The sequence below is a fragment of the Homarus americanus genome, unplaced genomic scaffold, assembly GCF_018991925.1.
Source record: "Homarus americanus isolate GMGI-L3 unplaced genomic scaffold, GMGI_Hamer_2.0 scaffold24694, whole genome shotgun sequence".
NCBI lineage: Eukaryota > Metazoa > Arthropoda > Malacostraca > Decapoda > Nephropidae > Homarus > Homarus americanus.
Window position 1 is genome coordinate 10,215,635 of NW_024732780.1, and position 16,812 is coordinate 10,232,446.

The 16,812-nt window shown below is 41.6% G+C and overlaps 1 protein-coding gene across 1 annotated transcript in view; it reads right to left on the bottom strand.

Moving 5' to 3' along the window:
• The window catches only part of LOC121869101 (circadian locomoter output cycles protein kaput-like), a 113,504-nt gene that overhangs the window by 64,276 nt on the left and 32,416 nt on the right, over positions 1 to 16,812 (bottom strand). Inside the window, 3 exon segments of the mRNA XM_042370287.1 lie at positions 3,507 to 3,598; positions 4,037 to 4,185; positions 13,454 to 13,498. Of these exon segments, the coding sequence (XP_042226221.1) occupies positions 3,507 to 3,598; positions 4,037 to 4,185; positions 13,454 to 13,498 (286 nt within the window).

A 16,812-nucleotide genomic window follows, 5' to 3' on the forward strand; every position in this document is an offset into this window, starting at 1 on the left:
TGGGCAGGTGTGGTGTCAGAGATGTGTGTCAGAGGTGTGGTGTCACACTGTGGTGTCAGGAGAGTGTGGTGCCAGAGGTGTGGTGTCAGAGGGTGGGTGTGTGGTGGCAGAGGTGTGGTGTCAGAGATGTGGTGTCAGAGGTGCGGTGTCAGAGGTGTGGTGTCAGAGGTGTGGTGGCAGGAGGTGTCAGAGGTAGGTGTGGTGTCAGAGGTGTGGGTGTCAGAGGTGTGGTGTCAGAGGTGGTGTCAGGTGTGGTGGCAGAGAGGTGTCGAGGTGTAGGTGGAGGTGTGGTGTCAGAGGTGTGGTGTCAGGGTGTGGTGGAGGTGTGGTGTCAGAGGTGGTGTCAGGAGGTGTGGTGTCAGAGGTGTGTGTCAGAGGTGTGGTGTCAGAGGTGTGGTGGCAGAGTGTGTGGCAGAGGTGGTGAAGGAAGCCCACTAACTCGTAAAGAAGACCTTGATCAGCTTCAATAACACGACTCTTCCAGTAATGAAACTGTCGAGGTCCGAAAGTGTGGGGCAGAGCATCTGCGTAGCTTGTCTTCTCACCCCTCACTCCTACGCCCCCACCTCGACCTACGCCCCTACCTCTACCACGCCCTTCACCCTACCCCGCCCCTCACCTCGACCTACGCCCCCTCACCCGACCCACGCCCCTCACCCCCTCGCCCTCACCCTCTACCCACGCCCCTCACCTCGACCCACGCCCCCACCCCACCCACGCCCTCTCACCTCTACCTACGCCCCCCACCCTCTACCCTACGCCCCTCACCTCTACCTACGCCCTCTCCCTCTACCTACGCCCCTCACCTGACCTACCTCACCTTATAAAAATTTCTCTATTCTCTCTCTCTCACTACACAGCTGCCAGAGACTAATAAAAAATGTCAGCATCCTGACATGAATAACATAACTTAGTGAATAACATAACTTAGTGAATAACATAACTTAGTGAATAACATAACTTAGTGAATAACGTAACTTAGTGAATAACATAACTTAGTGAATAACGTAACTTAGTGAATAACGTAACTTAGTGAAAAACATAACTTAGTGAATAACGTAACTTAGTGAATAACGTAACTTAGTGAATAACATAACTTAGTAAATAACGTAACTTAGTGAATAACATAACTTAGTGAATAACATAACTTAGTGAATAACATAACTTAGTGAATAACATAACTTAGTGAATAACATAACTTAGTGAATAACATAACTTAGTGAATAACATAACTTAGTGAATAACATAACTTAGTGAATAACGTAACTTAGTGAATAACATAACTTAGTGAATAACGTAACTTAGTGAATAACGTAACTTAGTGAATAACGTAACTTAGTGAATAACAAAACCTAGAGTAAAATAAAACCAAATGAATAAAAAAAACAAGTGAATAATAACATTGAAAAGCAGAATTTACAGTGAAAAAATATGCAATGAAAACATAAACAGTGAAAAAATTGCAGTGAAAAAAACACAATTTACATTGATAAAAACACAACAGGCTATACAGTGAAAAACACGATATGAAGTGGAAAAAAACGACGTACAGTAGACAGTGAAAATAAAACAGTGAAAAACAAAAGCTATCGACTGAACTCCAAAAAATGTGCAAAAAAACACGTAACAAATAAATAAAAGTTCATAAAACAATCCTGAAAAAAACACACGAGATATTGAACAAAAACACGAGACACTGAACAAAAACACGAGACACTGAACAAAAATACGAGGCATTGAACAAAAACACGAGATATTGAACAAAAACACGAGACATTGAACAAAAACACGAGATATTGAACAAAAACACGAGACACTGAACAAAAACACGAGACACTGAACAAAAACACGAGACATTGAACAAAAACACGAGACATTGAACAAAAACACGAGACATTGAACAAAAACACGAGACATTGAACAAAAACACGAGACACTGAACAAAAACACGAGACATTGAAAAAAAACACGAGACATTGAACAAAAACACGAGACATTGAACAAAAACACGAGATATTGAACAAAAACACGAGACATTGAACAAAAACACGACACATTGAACAAAAACACGAGACACTGAACAAAAACACGAGACACTGAACAAAAACACGAGACATTGAACAAAAACACGAGACATTGAACAAAAACACGAGACATTGAACAAAAACACAACACATTGAACAAAAACACAAAAATTAAAATATAAGACGTTGGAAAAACAATAACAAAATAAAATACCTCACGAACGGTACAAGAAGCGACCCCAGTAGTTCTATTAGTAGCCTCGGTACATTTGACGGTACACAACGCAGGTACAGTGGTATATACTGTATGTAGATAGGTGAAGGTACTATACTTGCTCAGAGAACTACAGCAAACGGTACGTGGACACTGTAAAGTACTGCAATATATAAAAACGGTACACCAATTGGTACTCTGTGTGGTACATCGATAGCGACGGTACTCTTCTCCCATAATGGTATAATGGTACCTCTAACACACACGTACTGTACCTCTAACACAGGGTACAGTATAAATACGGTACAGTAATACATGGTTCAGTAACTAACAATAATTACACACGGTACAGTAACAAGGTTGAGTAACATAAGGTACTGTAACATAAGGTACAGTGACGGTACAGTAACATAGGATACAGAAACATACGGTACAGTACGAGGATACAGTAAGTAGTACAGTAACACACAGTACAGAAACATAGGGAACAATAACGGTATAGGAATACACGGTACAGTATTAGGGTACAATAATGGTACAGCAACACACGGAACAGTACGAGGATACAGCAGTACAGAAACACGGTACAGTAAAATAGGGTACAATAACGGTACAGCAACACACGGAACAGTACGAGGATACAGCAGTACAGAAACACGGTACAGTAAAATAGGGTACAGTAACGGTAGAGTAACACACGGTACAGTAAAATAGGGTACAGTAACGGTAGAGTAACACACGGTACAGTAACGGTAGAGTAACACACGGTACAGTAACGGTAAAGTAACACACGGTACAGTAAGACACGATAGAGTAACACACGGTACAGTAAGAGGGTACAGTAACGGTAGAGTAACACACGGTACAGCAACGGTAAAATAACACAGTACGAGTAACGGTAGAAAGTAACACAGTACGGTACCAGTACACAGTACAGTAAATTACCAACATTAAGAGTAACTACACAGTAAGAATTACAGTAACGGTAGAGTAACACACGGTACAGCAACGGTAAAATAACACACGGTACAGTAACGGTAGAGTAACACACGGTACAGTAAGAGGGTACAGTACCGGTAGAGTAACACACGGTACAGTAACGGTAGAGTAACACACGGTACAGTAAATTACAATGCCGGTGAAACCTTACACAGTAACGGTAGAGTAACACACGGTACAGTAAGAGGGTACAGTAACGGTAGAGTAACACACGGTACAGTAAGAGGGTACAGTAACGGTACAGTAAGAGGGTACAGTAGGCGACGTACCTCTAACATAAGGTGGGTGAATTCCTCGTTGGAAAGGAAGGAAGGTTTCCAGTCCTCTCTGATCTCCTGATTCTGTGACCGGACCGAGATCTCTGGAACAACAACAACACCAGTTAATAACACAAACATTAACAACACCAGTTAATAACACAAACATTAACAACAACACCAGTTAATAACACAAACATTAACAACAACACCAGTTAATAACACAAACATTAACAACAACACCAGTTAATAACACAAACATTAACAACAACACCAGTTAATAACACAAACATTAACAACAACACCAGTTAATAACACAAACATTAACAAAAAAAAACAATTCCAAACAAACACTAATCCAACTTTTTTTTGTTAACTAAATAAAACAACAACAAACAAGAATTAACAACAAAAACAACAACATATCACGCAACAGAAGCAAAAATTAAAAAAAGAAAAATGAAGAGAGAAAACAACACACACACACACACACACACACACACACACACACACACACACACACACACACACACACAACTGACCTTTCTGGTTCTTGAGGAAGGCGATGGTAGCCTTGAGAACGGTCGATTTATCCATCTTGCGATTATTGGAGGCAACCATACCAGACAGTTCGTTAATGAGTAGGTTAAACTGGTCTCTTCTCTTCTTCTCTGATAGATTCCGCGACTTTCTGTGGGTGAGGAGAGAGAGAGAGGTGCGTTACAAGAGTTCGTTAGGGATGTGTTAGAGTGTGAAGAGGTGTTATAAATATTCGTTAACTGATCAGTGGAAAAGGGTGAAGAATATGGGTGAGGAATTTATGCTTTAAAGACTAAAGTAATGGATGTTTCTAAACCGTAAATAAACCCTAAAATAGAAATTATATCAGGCAACAGAGAACTTAAACCATTCGATTACGTTTCCATGTTTTATTTAGGAAGTAACATTAGCTGTGGTGAAAAAAATTTAGGGACAAAATCAAAACAGGAATAAGTCAAGCAAAAACAACATTTAATAATCTAAAAATAAAAAAAACACCAAAAGGGAACATTAACTTCAATGAGAAAAAAAAATCTGCTGAAAGACTTTATGTGACAAGGAATTATGTATGGGTCAGAAGCGTCGATACTTTCAGCAGACACCAGAAAGAGGTTGGAGGCTAATGAAATATGGTGTTAAATGTTAAGAATGTTAAGAATAAGCTATACACTGACAAGAAAACAAATTAAGAAGTATTAATATAAGCAAAAACATCAAGAGAAATATATGAAATGTACAAAAAAAGACGAATGAGATATTTTAGTAATATAATTAAAGATGGGGGGAAAAATAACAGAAATATTAATTGGCAAAGTTGAGGGTTAGAGGATAGGTAGGGTCAGAGGATAGGTAGGGACTGGGATGGATGGATGGAATTATTAACTTGGGTCCCCAGAGTATACAAAACCTTAGAGGATTGGTAAAAACAGCCCGAGAATATTTAGAGTGGTGGGCTGTGGTCGCCAACCCTCAGATGTGACGAAGCTACACTGATTGATTCATAGAAGTGGGTTGTATGGTTAGGTTAGGTTAACTTAGATAATAACGTATACTAGATTAATTTAACTTAGATTATAACGTTAATTAGTCCAAGTTAATTACGACATAACATACAGTGTTACGTGACTGTGTGGCGGATGGAGTGTGTGTGTGTGTGTGTGTGTGTGTGTGTGTGTGTGTGTGTGTGTGTGTGTGTGTTTTATAGGAGATTAGATTAGGTTAGGTAACGTTACTTAACGTTTTATTAAGTTAGGTTAGGTTACGTTCTCTTAAGTTAGGTCAGGTCAGGTTGGGTCAGGTCAGGTTGGGCCAGGTCAGGTCAAGTTAGTTTAGCTGTAACCCACAAAGACCTGTTGATACATTCGTGTCTGGTGTGAGCCTCTGTGTGCGTGAGGGACTTAGAGAGATGGGGATCAGGCGTAGTGTGTGGGAGGTGAGGGCCTTGAGTGAGAGGTGAGGGCCAGGTAAGAGGTGAGGGAGAGTAAGAGGGTGAGGGCCAGGAGGGATGGGTGAGGGCCAGGTGTGAGAGGTGGGCCAGAGGTGAGGGCCAGGAGTGAGAGGTGAGGGCCTTGGGGAGAGGTGAGGGGCCTTGGGTGAGAGGTGAGGGCCAGGGTGAGAGGTGAGGCCAGGGTGATGGTGAGGGCCTTGAGTGAAAGGTGGTGAGGGCCAGGAGTGAGAGGTGAGGCCAGGTGTGAGAGGTGAGGGCCAGGGAGGTGAGAGGTGAGGGCCAGGAGTGATGGGTGAGGGTCAGGCCAGGAGTGGAGGTGAGGGGCCAGGAGGAGAGGTGAGGGCCAGGGAGTGAGGGAGGTGAGGGCCAGCAGTGAGGTGAGGGCCAGGGCCAGGTGAGGGCCAGGAGTAGAGGTGAGGGCCAGGAGGAGGTGAGGGCCAGGAGTGGAGGTGAGGGCCAGGGAGGAGGTGAGGGGCCAGGGTGAGAGGTGAGGGCCAGGTGAGAGGTGAGGGCCAGGAGTGGAGGTGAGGGCCAGGAGTGGAGGTGAGGGCCAGGGGAGAGGTGAGGCCAGGAGTGAGAGGTGAGGCCAGAGAGAGGTGAGGGCCAGGGAGTAAGAGGTGAGGGCCAGGAGTGGGAGGTGAGGGCCAGGTGAGGGCCAGGAGGTGAGAGGTGAGGGGCCAGGAGTGAGAGGTGAGGGCCAGGGGTTGGAGTGAGAGGTGGGGTCAGGAGTGAGAGGTGAGGGCCAGGAGTAAGAGGTGAGGGGGCCAGGTGTGAGAGGTGAGGGCCAGGTGTGAGGTGAGGGACCAGTGAGAGGTGAGGGCCTGGGTGAGGGCCAGAGGTGAGGGCCAGGAGTGAGGTGAGGGCCAGGAGTAAGGGTGAGGGCCAGGAGGTGAGGCCAGAGGTGAGGGCCAGGGTGGAGGTGAGGGCCAGAGTGAGAGGTGAGGGCCAGGAGTGAGAGGTGAGGAGAGGTGAGGGCCTGAGGAGAGGTGAGGGCCAGGTGTGAGAGGTGAGGGCCAGGAGAGAGAGGTGAGGGGGCCAGGAGTGAGAGGTGAGGGCAGGGGTGAGAGGTGAGGGGCCAGGTGTGAGAGGTGAGGGCCAGGAGGAGGTGAGGCCAGGGCCAGGAGTGAGAGGTGAGGGCCCAGGAGTGAGAAGAAGAGAGAGGTGAGGGTCAGGAGAGAGGTAAGGGCCTGGAGCGAGGTGAGGGTGAGAGAGTGTGAGGGCCTGAGGGCCAGGGTGAGAGGTGAAGGCCTGGAGTGGGAGGTGAGGGTCTTGAATGGGGAGGTGAGGGGTTGGGGCCAGAGGTGAGGAGAGGGGGTGGGGCCAGGTGAGGTGAGAGGTGAGGGCCAGAGGTGGGAGGTGGGGCCAGGAGTGAGGTAGGAGAGGTGAGGGCCAGAGTGAGAGGTGAGGGCCAGGTGAGGGGGTGAGAGGTGAGGGGCCTTGAGGTGAGGTGAGGGCCAGGTGTGAGGGTGAGAGGGTGGAGAGGTGAGGGCCTGAGAGAGGTGAGGGCCAGGTGTGAGGTGAGGGCAGGGAGGAGAGGTGAGGGCCAGGTGTGAGGTGAGGCCTGAGAGGTGAGTAAGAGGTGAGGGGCCAGGTGTAGAGGTGAGGGCCAGGAGGTGAGGTGAGGCCTGAGGGGCCAGGAGTGGTGAGGGCCAGGAGAGAGGTGAGGGCCAGGTGAGAGGTGAGGGCCAGGGTGAGAGGTGAGAGGTGAGGGCCTTGAGTGAGAGGTGAGGGCCAGGGGGAGGTGAAGGCCTGGAGTGGTGAGGGCCAGGAGTGAGAGGTGAGGGCCTGGAGTGGGAGGTGAGGGCCTGGAGTGAGAGGTGAGGGCCTGGAGTGGGAGTAAGAAGGTCTATATACCAAAATCCACAGTATTTACGACCACACACACACACACACACACACACACACACACACACACACACACGTATCGATGTATGATTGACATGTATAAAAATCGCCACAATGCAAACACATCGCTAGACCAAGAGTGAATCATTAACAAGGTGTATAATTATGTCAACAAATGTCAAAGGCAGACCTATAACACACGTAATAGTAATAGTAGTAATAATAATAATGTAATAATAATAATAATAATAATAATAATAATAATACGGCACAACGAACAAGAAAGGTTTGTTTACATTATTTCAGTTTTCCTTCCAAATTTCGCTCACATTCTCAATTCGTTTAATTTCCTCGTATCTTTGATAAATTTTAGACGTTTCACAAATCAACAAGAATAAGGTAAAAATTATAACTTACGAGCTTTGGATGAATTTATTCCCTTCTACCTAACGTGAGCCAGTTCAAATATAACTTACGAGCTTTGGGTGAATTTATTCCCTTCTACCTAACGAGCCAGTTCAAATATAACTTACGAGCTTTGGGTGAATTTATTCCTTCTACCTAACGAGCCAGTTCAAATATAACTTACGAGCTTTGGATGAATTTATTCCCTTCTACCTAACGAGCCAGTTCAATATAACTTACGAGCTTTGGGTGAATTTATTCCTCTAACGTGAGCCAGTTCAAATATAACTTACGAGCTTTGGGTGAATTTATTCTCTACCTAACGAGCCAGTTCAAATATAACTTACGGGCTTTGGATGAATTTATTCCCTTCTACCTAACGTGAGCCAGTTCAATTCTCAAATCTATTTTACGCGGGAAAATTAAACTTACAACAATATGATACGTTATGTTGAGGTCCAAGTTGATTTGATTTTATGCTCTTTTATAATCTCTTATGGGCGGAAAATTTAACTTACGACTGTTTGAGTTTGTGTCTTCATGTTTGAGGTAAAATGAGCCAACCACAATCATTCTCACAGTTTTACGTCTACACTTACGAGAAAACATCAACTGAGAATCTATATTTATATCGTTGCTAAACATAAGTCAATTTCCTAAACCCTCATATCCTCATTTACGAGAGATAATCCAACTTAAGAACTTTTGAGAATCTGGAAGGACAATTCTAGTTACTTATGGCAACTATTAGAAGTATAATTGCCATTTAGGAATTTCCCCTTTACTTCACAATATATTCGGGTGATATTCTGTGACTCTCAAAGTGCTTTGAAATCAATGAACAGCCCGTCAGGTTCTATGTCTAAAGTTGTATGTGATATTAATAGTAATGTGATAACTGGCAATGAGAACAACTCTCGTATCGAATTTGTGTCGATTCCGTCCCATGTTGGAATTAGGTATCATGACCGTGCTGATAGACTGGCCAATGAGGCATGTAAGAAAGAAAATGTTGACCGCGACCTTGGCCTGTCCAATGTTGTACTTAAAAACATTCAAGTCAGAATCATGAACTCTGATCTAGAAGAACTGAGAAATGCAGAGAGACCTGGCAGTTGTAGCATTAGTAAATATGAAAAATTTTGTGACGAGATGTACCGGTATGGCCAGCATAAGGACAGAACAAGACAATGTGAGGTAGTCGTGGCCAGAATTAGGCTAGGATACAGACACATCTGGAAAGTTAGTAACGCTGTACCCATACCGGAACACTCAGCATGGAAACTTTGTGATAAACCTTTAAATCATACACTTGAACACTATATTATTGAATGTGACACTTTCAAAGACTTCAGGCCACCTGGCTTATTGTATCATGAACTTTGTAATTACTATACTGAATCGGGGGTGCTTGGGGACATTCTTGCTGTTTATCCCAAATTTGCTAGCCCACACTGATTAGTCTTCAATTAGAATATGACGTCCAATTTATATGAACCACTGTCCTGCATGGCAGTGAACAGTGACATTACCCACATGAATCTGGCCTATATATATACTGTCAATGAATATGATGTATTTCTTTGTGTACGAACTTCTGTCCTGCATGGCAGTGAACAGTGACATCACCTACATGAATCTGATCTATCTATCTATCTATATATATATATATATATATATATATATATATATATATATATATATATATATATATATATATATATATATATATATATATATATATATATATTGTCATGGTCACGTTGACTGCTGATCTATTTAACTAATGATTCTTATTAAACTCCACGCCCACAAAACATGAGTGAGTTAGCGACCCCTGAGAAGACGTGTTTTTTCCCCATACACGCTACACTTGTGTTCCCTCGCAGTCCCGCTTTTGTGAAGACAGTTATCAATGCGTTGTTATTCCACTTTCTCCTGGGAAGCTCAATCTTGAATTAGTCTGTGTAAATCCACTCAAGTAATTCGCCAGACCTTTGTCAACTGAGGGTCATCTTTGTATGAGTAACAGTTAGTTTGTTTGTAATTATTGTCATTGCGTGAGTAACGATCACTGGCACCTCAGGGGTATATATACCCCAAGATGGAGCAGAACAAAGATAAAACACCAATAAGAAAGATGAAGCGATCTGGTTGAGCCCAGATTCTTTCTACTCCTGCTGTATTTCAGTTTCACCACTTTTCCCTCAACCCCTAATAATCTTCTTTCACCTCTTAACTAAAGACTTCGTACTCGAAAGCGTTCCCTGACGCTGCTTCAATGTTTCTCCAGGTATGTTTATGTGTAGCCATTCAGTTAATTCAGTCAATTGTAGTGAATATCAGTGTTCACCAGTGTTCATGATTTAACAGTTGAATTGTCATTCACCCAGTGTAGAAGTAATATAATGTAAATACGTCTGTCGTCTAGACAAGAGAGTTGTTTGTGTTGTCATGCTCCTTGACGCTGCTCCAATGTTTCTCCAGATCCCATTGTGATTCTTGCAACCATTCAACAACGGCCTCGGATGTAGTAGATGACCAACAGGGATCATATACGAAACGATGGCACCGATGCGGCCTGATTAATGCGCCCCACGGCTTCGTTGGGCCAGACCCGCCATGTGTCTGGCTACCCCACAATAACAACAGTCGTGAGCCCTAGTGTTCTACCCTGGGTTACTCCTTGGAAGTGTATGTCCACAGAGAGGGTTGTAACATGTATGTTAGGGATAATTAGATGGAAATAATTATCCCATGTTGGGTAGTGGACCCTGTATATGCTAGTGTCATTATTAACGTATATGTTGAGTAAAATAATCTACAATGAGTGCCATGTAATGTAACACCAGTAATGTTGTGAGTAAGAGTAAAGAAGAAGGGACTGAGTTTGCACTAAGCCCAGGAGTTGAGCCTGGTAGTTATATGATTAATACAATATCTTTCCCCATTGATTGCATATTAATAAACTTGTTTTTAGAGTACTTTAGGTGTATTCCTTTCTCCCACAGTATTTTACCTTTATTTCCATCCAAGTGACTTGATACCAGAATTACCATACCCATGTGCCTAGACCCTCGACCATGCTACCAAAAGAATAGGTGACGGAACTGAGTAAGGGTAAGACTAAGAGAAGTAAGTAAGATGAGGGTGGTGTAGATAAAGAGGGAACCTCTGTCCTGTGTGGCAGTGAGAAGTGATACCACACTCAGTGTCAAGACCTGACTGAATTACTAGGCAAACTGTACTCCAAGCTTTGTCAATAAATTTGTTAAACTAAAAAAAATCATTATCAGCGTATTTAATTCCCGATTACAATCTGAATTATCAATAAAAGCAACGTAACAATTTAACAACAGAATAACAGAAAAAGAAAACAAAATAAATGGAAGAGTGGCGAAATAAGCGTGTGTGTAGGAGCCGTTGTGTATGTCAACAGGTCTGTCTGTTGTCAAGCTCACCACGCGTCGGCTTATATAACCACATTAATAGCGACAGACACACACTCACATGAACCCAATACTGTGTCGTGTTAATCTGATTGGATATTATTATTATTATTATTATTATTATTATTATTATTATTATTATATTATTATTGTATTAGTATCGTTATTATTATTGTTGTCTTTACTATTGCATGATATTATTGTTATTATTATTATTACTTTTGTTGTGACATCATTATTATTATTATTATTATTATTATTATTACAGGTATTATTATTATTATTCTCATCACTAGAGTCACTGGTTGATGTAGACATATTTTTGTATGGACTGTGATAAAGTGATCTACAGTACATGTTGTGTTCTGTTGACCTCAGAGGCATTATGTGTAACTTAATATAGTGTCATTAGTTAAATCATTTTGCCAGATGATTAGACAGCCCAGATTATTTCACTTGATGATGACCACCCTAAAAACTACCCTAACCTAACCTAACCTAATTTAACCAGGCCAAACGCTAACCTGTTTCAAACTAACAAAAAAACAAACCTAACCAAACCTAAAAACTAGCCTAACCTAACCTAACGCTAGCCCATCTCAATCTCACTCAACCAAACACAACCTAACCTAACCTATACGCTATCTAGGGGGTTAGATTAGCGTTAGGTTAAATTATATTAGCGGTAAGTCAAGTGAGGTTAGTGTTAAATTGGGTTAGGCTTTTTAACCTAACCTAACCTAACCGGGGCCTGGAGGAGGAGAAGAAGAATCATACAAAAAAAAAAATCAAGATTGAGAAACAATATATGTATGTTGTGTTGTCAATAGTAAGAGAAACAATTGAGACCCTGCAATTGTGTGTAAATGAGGCAGAAAGTCAGATCATCAACCTGGGACTTGGTTACATATGGCAGCAGGGTCTACCATTAGGCAACACATTATGCTTCCAATATCATCCCTGTTTGGTAGCTGGTTAGGTTTGTTTAGGTTAGGTTAGGTTAGGTTAGGTTTGTTTAGGTTAGGTTAGGTTAGGTTAGGTTTGGTTAGGTTAGGTTAGGTTAGGTTTGGTTTGTTTAGGTTAGGTTAGGTTTGTTTAGGTTAGGTTACATTGTTCAGTTTGGTTAGGTTGAGACAGGTTAGCATTAAATCAGGTTAAGGTAGCGATAAATTAAGTTAAACTGTACTAGATCCAGATAACATTAGGTTAGAATTACGCTCTGGTTAATCGAAACCTGAAATAAGGTGAGAGGACAAACATTCACGTGTGTATCCCCAAAAAAACACCTTTGCGTCAGTCAGAAAGATTCATAAAAGCAACAGACCATCCCACTTATGGTACGAGACATATTCCTCAAGGGTCCAGTACAGTGTTTATTTCTCAGTACTTGAAGATGTGAGAAGGCATACAGGAGACTCGCTTTGGTTATACAATCATGAATTCTGGAAGGTCTTGTATGGTGTATTTCTTAAGAGTACAGTCGATATTATTATTTTGTATTATTGTTATTATTGTTTTTATTATTAATATTGTTATTTGTATTAATATTATTATTATTTTTGTTATTATAATTATTGTTATTATTATGATTATTATTATTATTATTATTGTTATTGTTGTTGTTGTTTTTGTTATTATTATTATTATTATTATCATTATTATTGTTGTTGTTATTATTAATGTCATTATTATTATTGTTATTATTATTAGTAGTAGTATTGTTATTACAGTATTAGTATTGTTATTATTGCTGTTATTATAATTATTATTATTATTGTTGTTGCTATTATTATTTTTATTATTATTATTATTCATTACAATGTTCTTATCTCTATTAGGACAGGGTGGGTCTGCGTGTGTGTGTGTGTGTAGAGTCAATTAAAAAATCCTATCTTTACAAAATTGCTTTAGTAAATATGACACAACGGACGAAAGATTTTGACAACCCTACCGAGACAACAGGAAAGTTTTGTGACCGACTGTACATTGGCGTAACCATGGTGACTCCTCTGACGTAGTGATGACAAGTGTGAAGAGGGTGTGGCTTAGTGACGTCAGTAAAAAGGGGTGTGGCCGGGTGACGTTTGTAAAAGGGGGTGTGGCCTATTGGATACTGTAAAAAGGGGGAATGGCCTAGTGACGTCAGTAAAAAATGGGTGTGGCATAGTGACGTCAGTAAAAAGGAAGGAGTAGCCAAGTGACGTCAGTAAAAGGATGAGTGACACTAGTGGCGTCAGTAAACGGAGGAGTAGCCAAGTGACGTCAAAGCTCACCTTTTGACGTCATCCTTCTCGTCGCCGTCATCATCCATAACAGATCTGCGGAAACAAGAGGTCGAGATATTAATAGACGTGGAGAGAGAGAGAGAGAGAGAGAGAGAGAGAGAGAGAGAGAGAGAGAGAGAGAGAGAGAGAGAGAGACTGACCCCTACACCCTGAGTCAGTACACACGGGCCCTGGTTTATATATGGACTGGTGTAGCGTGTGGTCATGTAGTGATAATAACAATAATAATAATAATAATAATAACAATAATAATAATAATAATAATAATAATAATAATAATAATAATGTAATAATAATAATAATAATAATAATAATAACAACAATAATAATAATAACAATGATAACAATAATAATAATAATAATAATGTAATAATAATAATAATAATAATAATAATAATAACAATAATAATAATAATAATAATAATAATAATAATAATAATAATAATAATAATAACAGCCGTAAAATGTAAACAACACAGAGAGAGAGAAGAGGAAGGAGAAAATAGGAAGGAAGAGGAATATGAATGAGTGGAGGGAGAGGGAGAGAGGGAGATGAGAGGGAGAGAGGGAGATATGAATGACACTCATATTCTGGAGTGGTTGGCGGCCTCCTCAGTAATTCCTCACTACAATGTACATCATTATATAACAACTTCTCTCTCTCTCTCTCGTTCTCACTCGCCCTCTCTCTTTCACCTTCTCTATTTTTCACTCACACACACACACACACACACAGAGCATCATAATGTAACATAACACCACGCCATCGCCACTACCACTACTACTACCACCATTACCATTACTACCTCCATACTACCACTATTTACACCACCACCACCACCATCACCACCACCACCAACACCACCACCTACTCCAACACCACCATCACCACCACCACACGCGTCACAGAACTTAAATCACCTTAACACCTTCTTAGTATGCTGGCCAATGATCAGGTTCACATTGCGGCGAGATGAAGGCTGGTGTTGGTGGTAGTGGTGGTGTTGACTGCACATACACAATACCCCTTGAGCTACCGTGACAAACTACAGCTCACAACTACAAACTACAGCTCACAAATACAAACTACGGCTCATAAATACAAACTACGGCTCACAAATACAAACTACGGCTCATAAATACAAACTACAACACCCCCTCCTCCAATCACGTGAGAGATGCCAAGCCACAAGACACCAGTTCCTCCAATCAAGTGAGAAATATGATAACTGCTTGCCACTCTCCACCAATCACGTGCAAGACTGACTCGACCAGCCACACGTTCCACCAATCACGTGACACCACTAATCTTACGTCACCGTTTAATCTGACACTGTATGTAACGAAACCTTTATAAGTTAAGCTTTATTACTAAGACTAATCGTGAATTATATGAAGATTAACCTCCCAGCTTATGTTATTTAAGTTAGGGTAGGTTAGGTTAGGTTAGCGTTAGTTAGGTTAGGTTAGGTTAGGTTAGGTTAGGTTAGCGTTAGTTAAGTTAGGTTACGTTAGCGTTAGATTAAGCTTGGGAATGTTAGTTTACCGTCAGAGTGCTTAATCTTAGGTGAAATAAGCTTGAGTGGACTAATCTTCAGGTGACCATAATCCTACCCTTTAAAACACATCCCTTAAAAATCTTCCCTAAAATATACATACAAACCCTTAAATATCCCTTAAATGTTCCATAACACAAACTATTACCTAAAAATAAGACCTAATCAAATACGTTCTCTATATACCCTAAAATTGTCTTATTTACTTCAGTATCCCATTTTTTTCATATATCACAAAAGTTTATGATAATGAGGCCATATTTTTTATTTTTTTTTAAGAGTGGAACCACAATTTGTTATCAATATTATAGAGAGTAAATTTAATCAACCAGACCTTCTTCAATAATAATAATAGCAATAATAATAATAATAATAATAATAACAATAATAATAATAACAATAATAATAATAAATAAATAAAAACGTAAAGGGTGTCCATAAATCACTTAACCCAATTTAAAACAACAACCACAAATATATAAAACAATTATTTTTTTCTATTGTCAAAAAAGTATCTGACCGCTACATGAAACATTAACACACCGCGGATGATAGATAATGGTACATGGTCGTTCCTGTTCTGTATAATTTAACATGAGTAATACAATGTTGTTTTTATTTCCTCGTAATTAATATGATGTAGTTAGGATTAGTATGACACAGAGCTAGGCATACCAACCCTCCCGAGACACAGAGCCAGGCATACCAACCCTCCCGGGACACAGAGCCAGGCATACCAACCCTCCCGGGACACAGATCCAGGCATAACAACCCTCCCGGGACACAGAGCCAGGCATACCAACCCTCCCGAGACACAGAGCCAGGCATACCAACCCTCCTGGGACACAGAGCCAGGCATACCAACCTCCTGGGACACAGAGCCAGGCATACCAACCCTCCCGAGACACAGAGCCAGGCATACCAACCCTCCTGGGACACAGAGCCAGGCATACCAACCCTCCCGGGACACAGAGCCAGGCATACCAACCCTCCCGGGACACAGAGCCAGGCATACCAACCCTCCCGGGACACAGCCAGGCATACCAACCCTCCCGGGACACAGAGCCAGGCATGCCAACCCTCCCAGGACACAACCAGGCATACCAACCCTTCCAGGACACAGGGCCAGGCATACCAACCCTCCCGAGACACGAGTTGCAGGTAGCATTAGGGAAGTCATCAGACCCATCCTGACGAGATATATTTTGGAGATGCTGTACAAACCAGTATAGGCCTCTGCACTCAATTTCTACCATAACAATTTTCAGATGACTTTTAAAAATGGGTTAAATAAACTAGGTTAAATTGGACACCATGTAACGACCCGAAATTAAAGTACTAGGCATATTTTCTGGGGCACTATGAGGGCATGTGGCATTCAAGGTCAAAGATAAGCCTCTTGACACTATGCCAACAAGTGCCCGCCCAGTTGGTGAGGGTAAGGGTGTGTTAAGGTATGGGTAAGGGTGTGTTAGGGTGTGTTAAGGTAAGGGTGTGTTAGGGTGTGTTAAGGTAAGGGTGGGTTAGGGCTCAACCAATGGGCCATCTATGAGTGTCACCTCACCAAAACAAAAGTAAATCTCTCAGCCTAAGGCCACGCAACCTGTGACCTCACCAGATGTTGTAAACGCCACTGCCATAGAACAAGCGTTTTGGAGTGTTACAGCCCATGGGGAACAGCGAGGACCGTGTTAATAAATTGTTAGAAATAGTTTAGTTATGAGAGTATTGAAGATGTGGGAGAGGGAAGAGGAAAGAGCTGAGCGATCCGAGTTTCTGCTGAGTAGACAT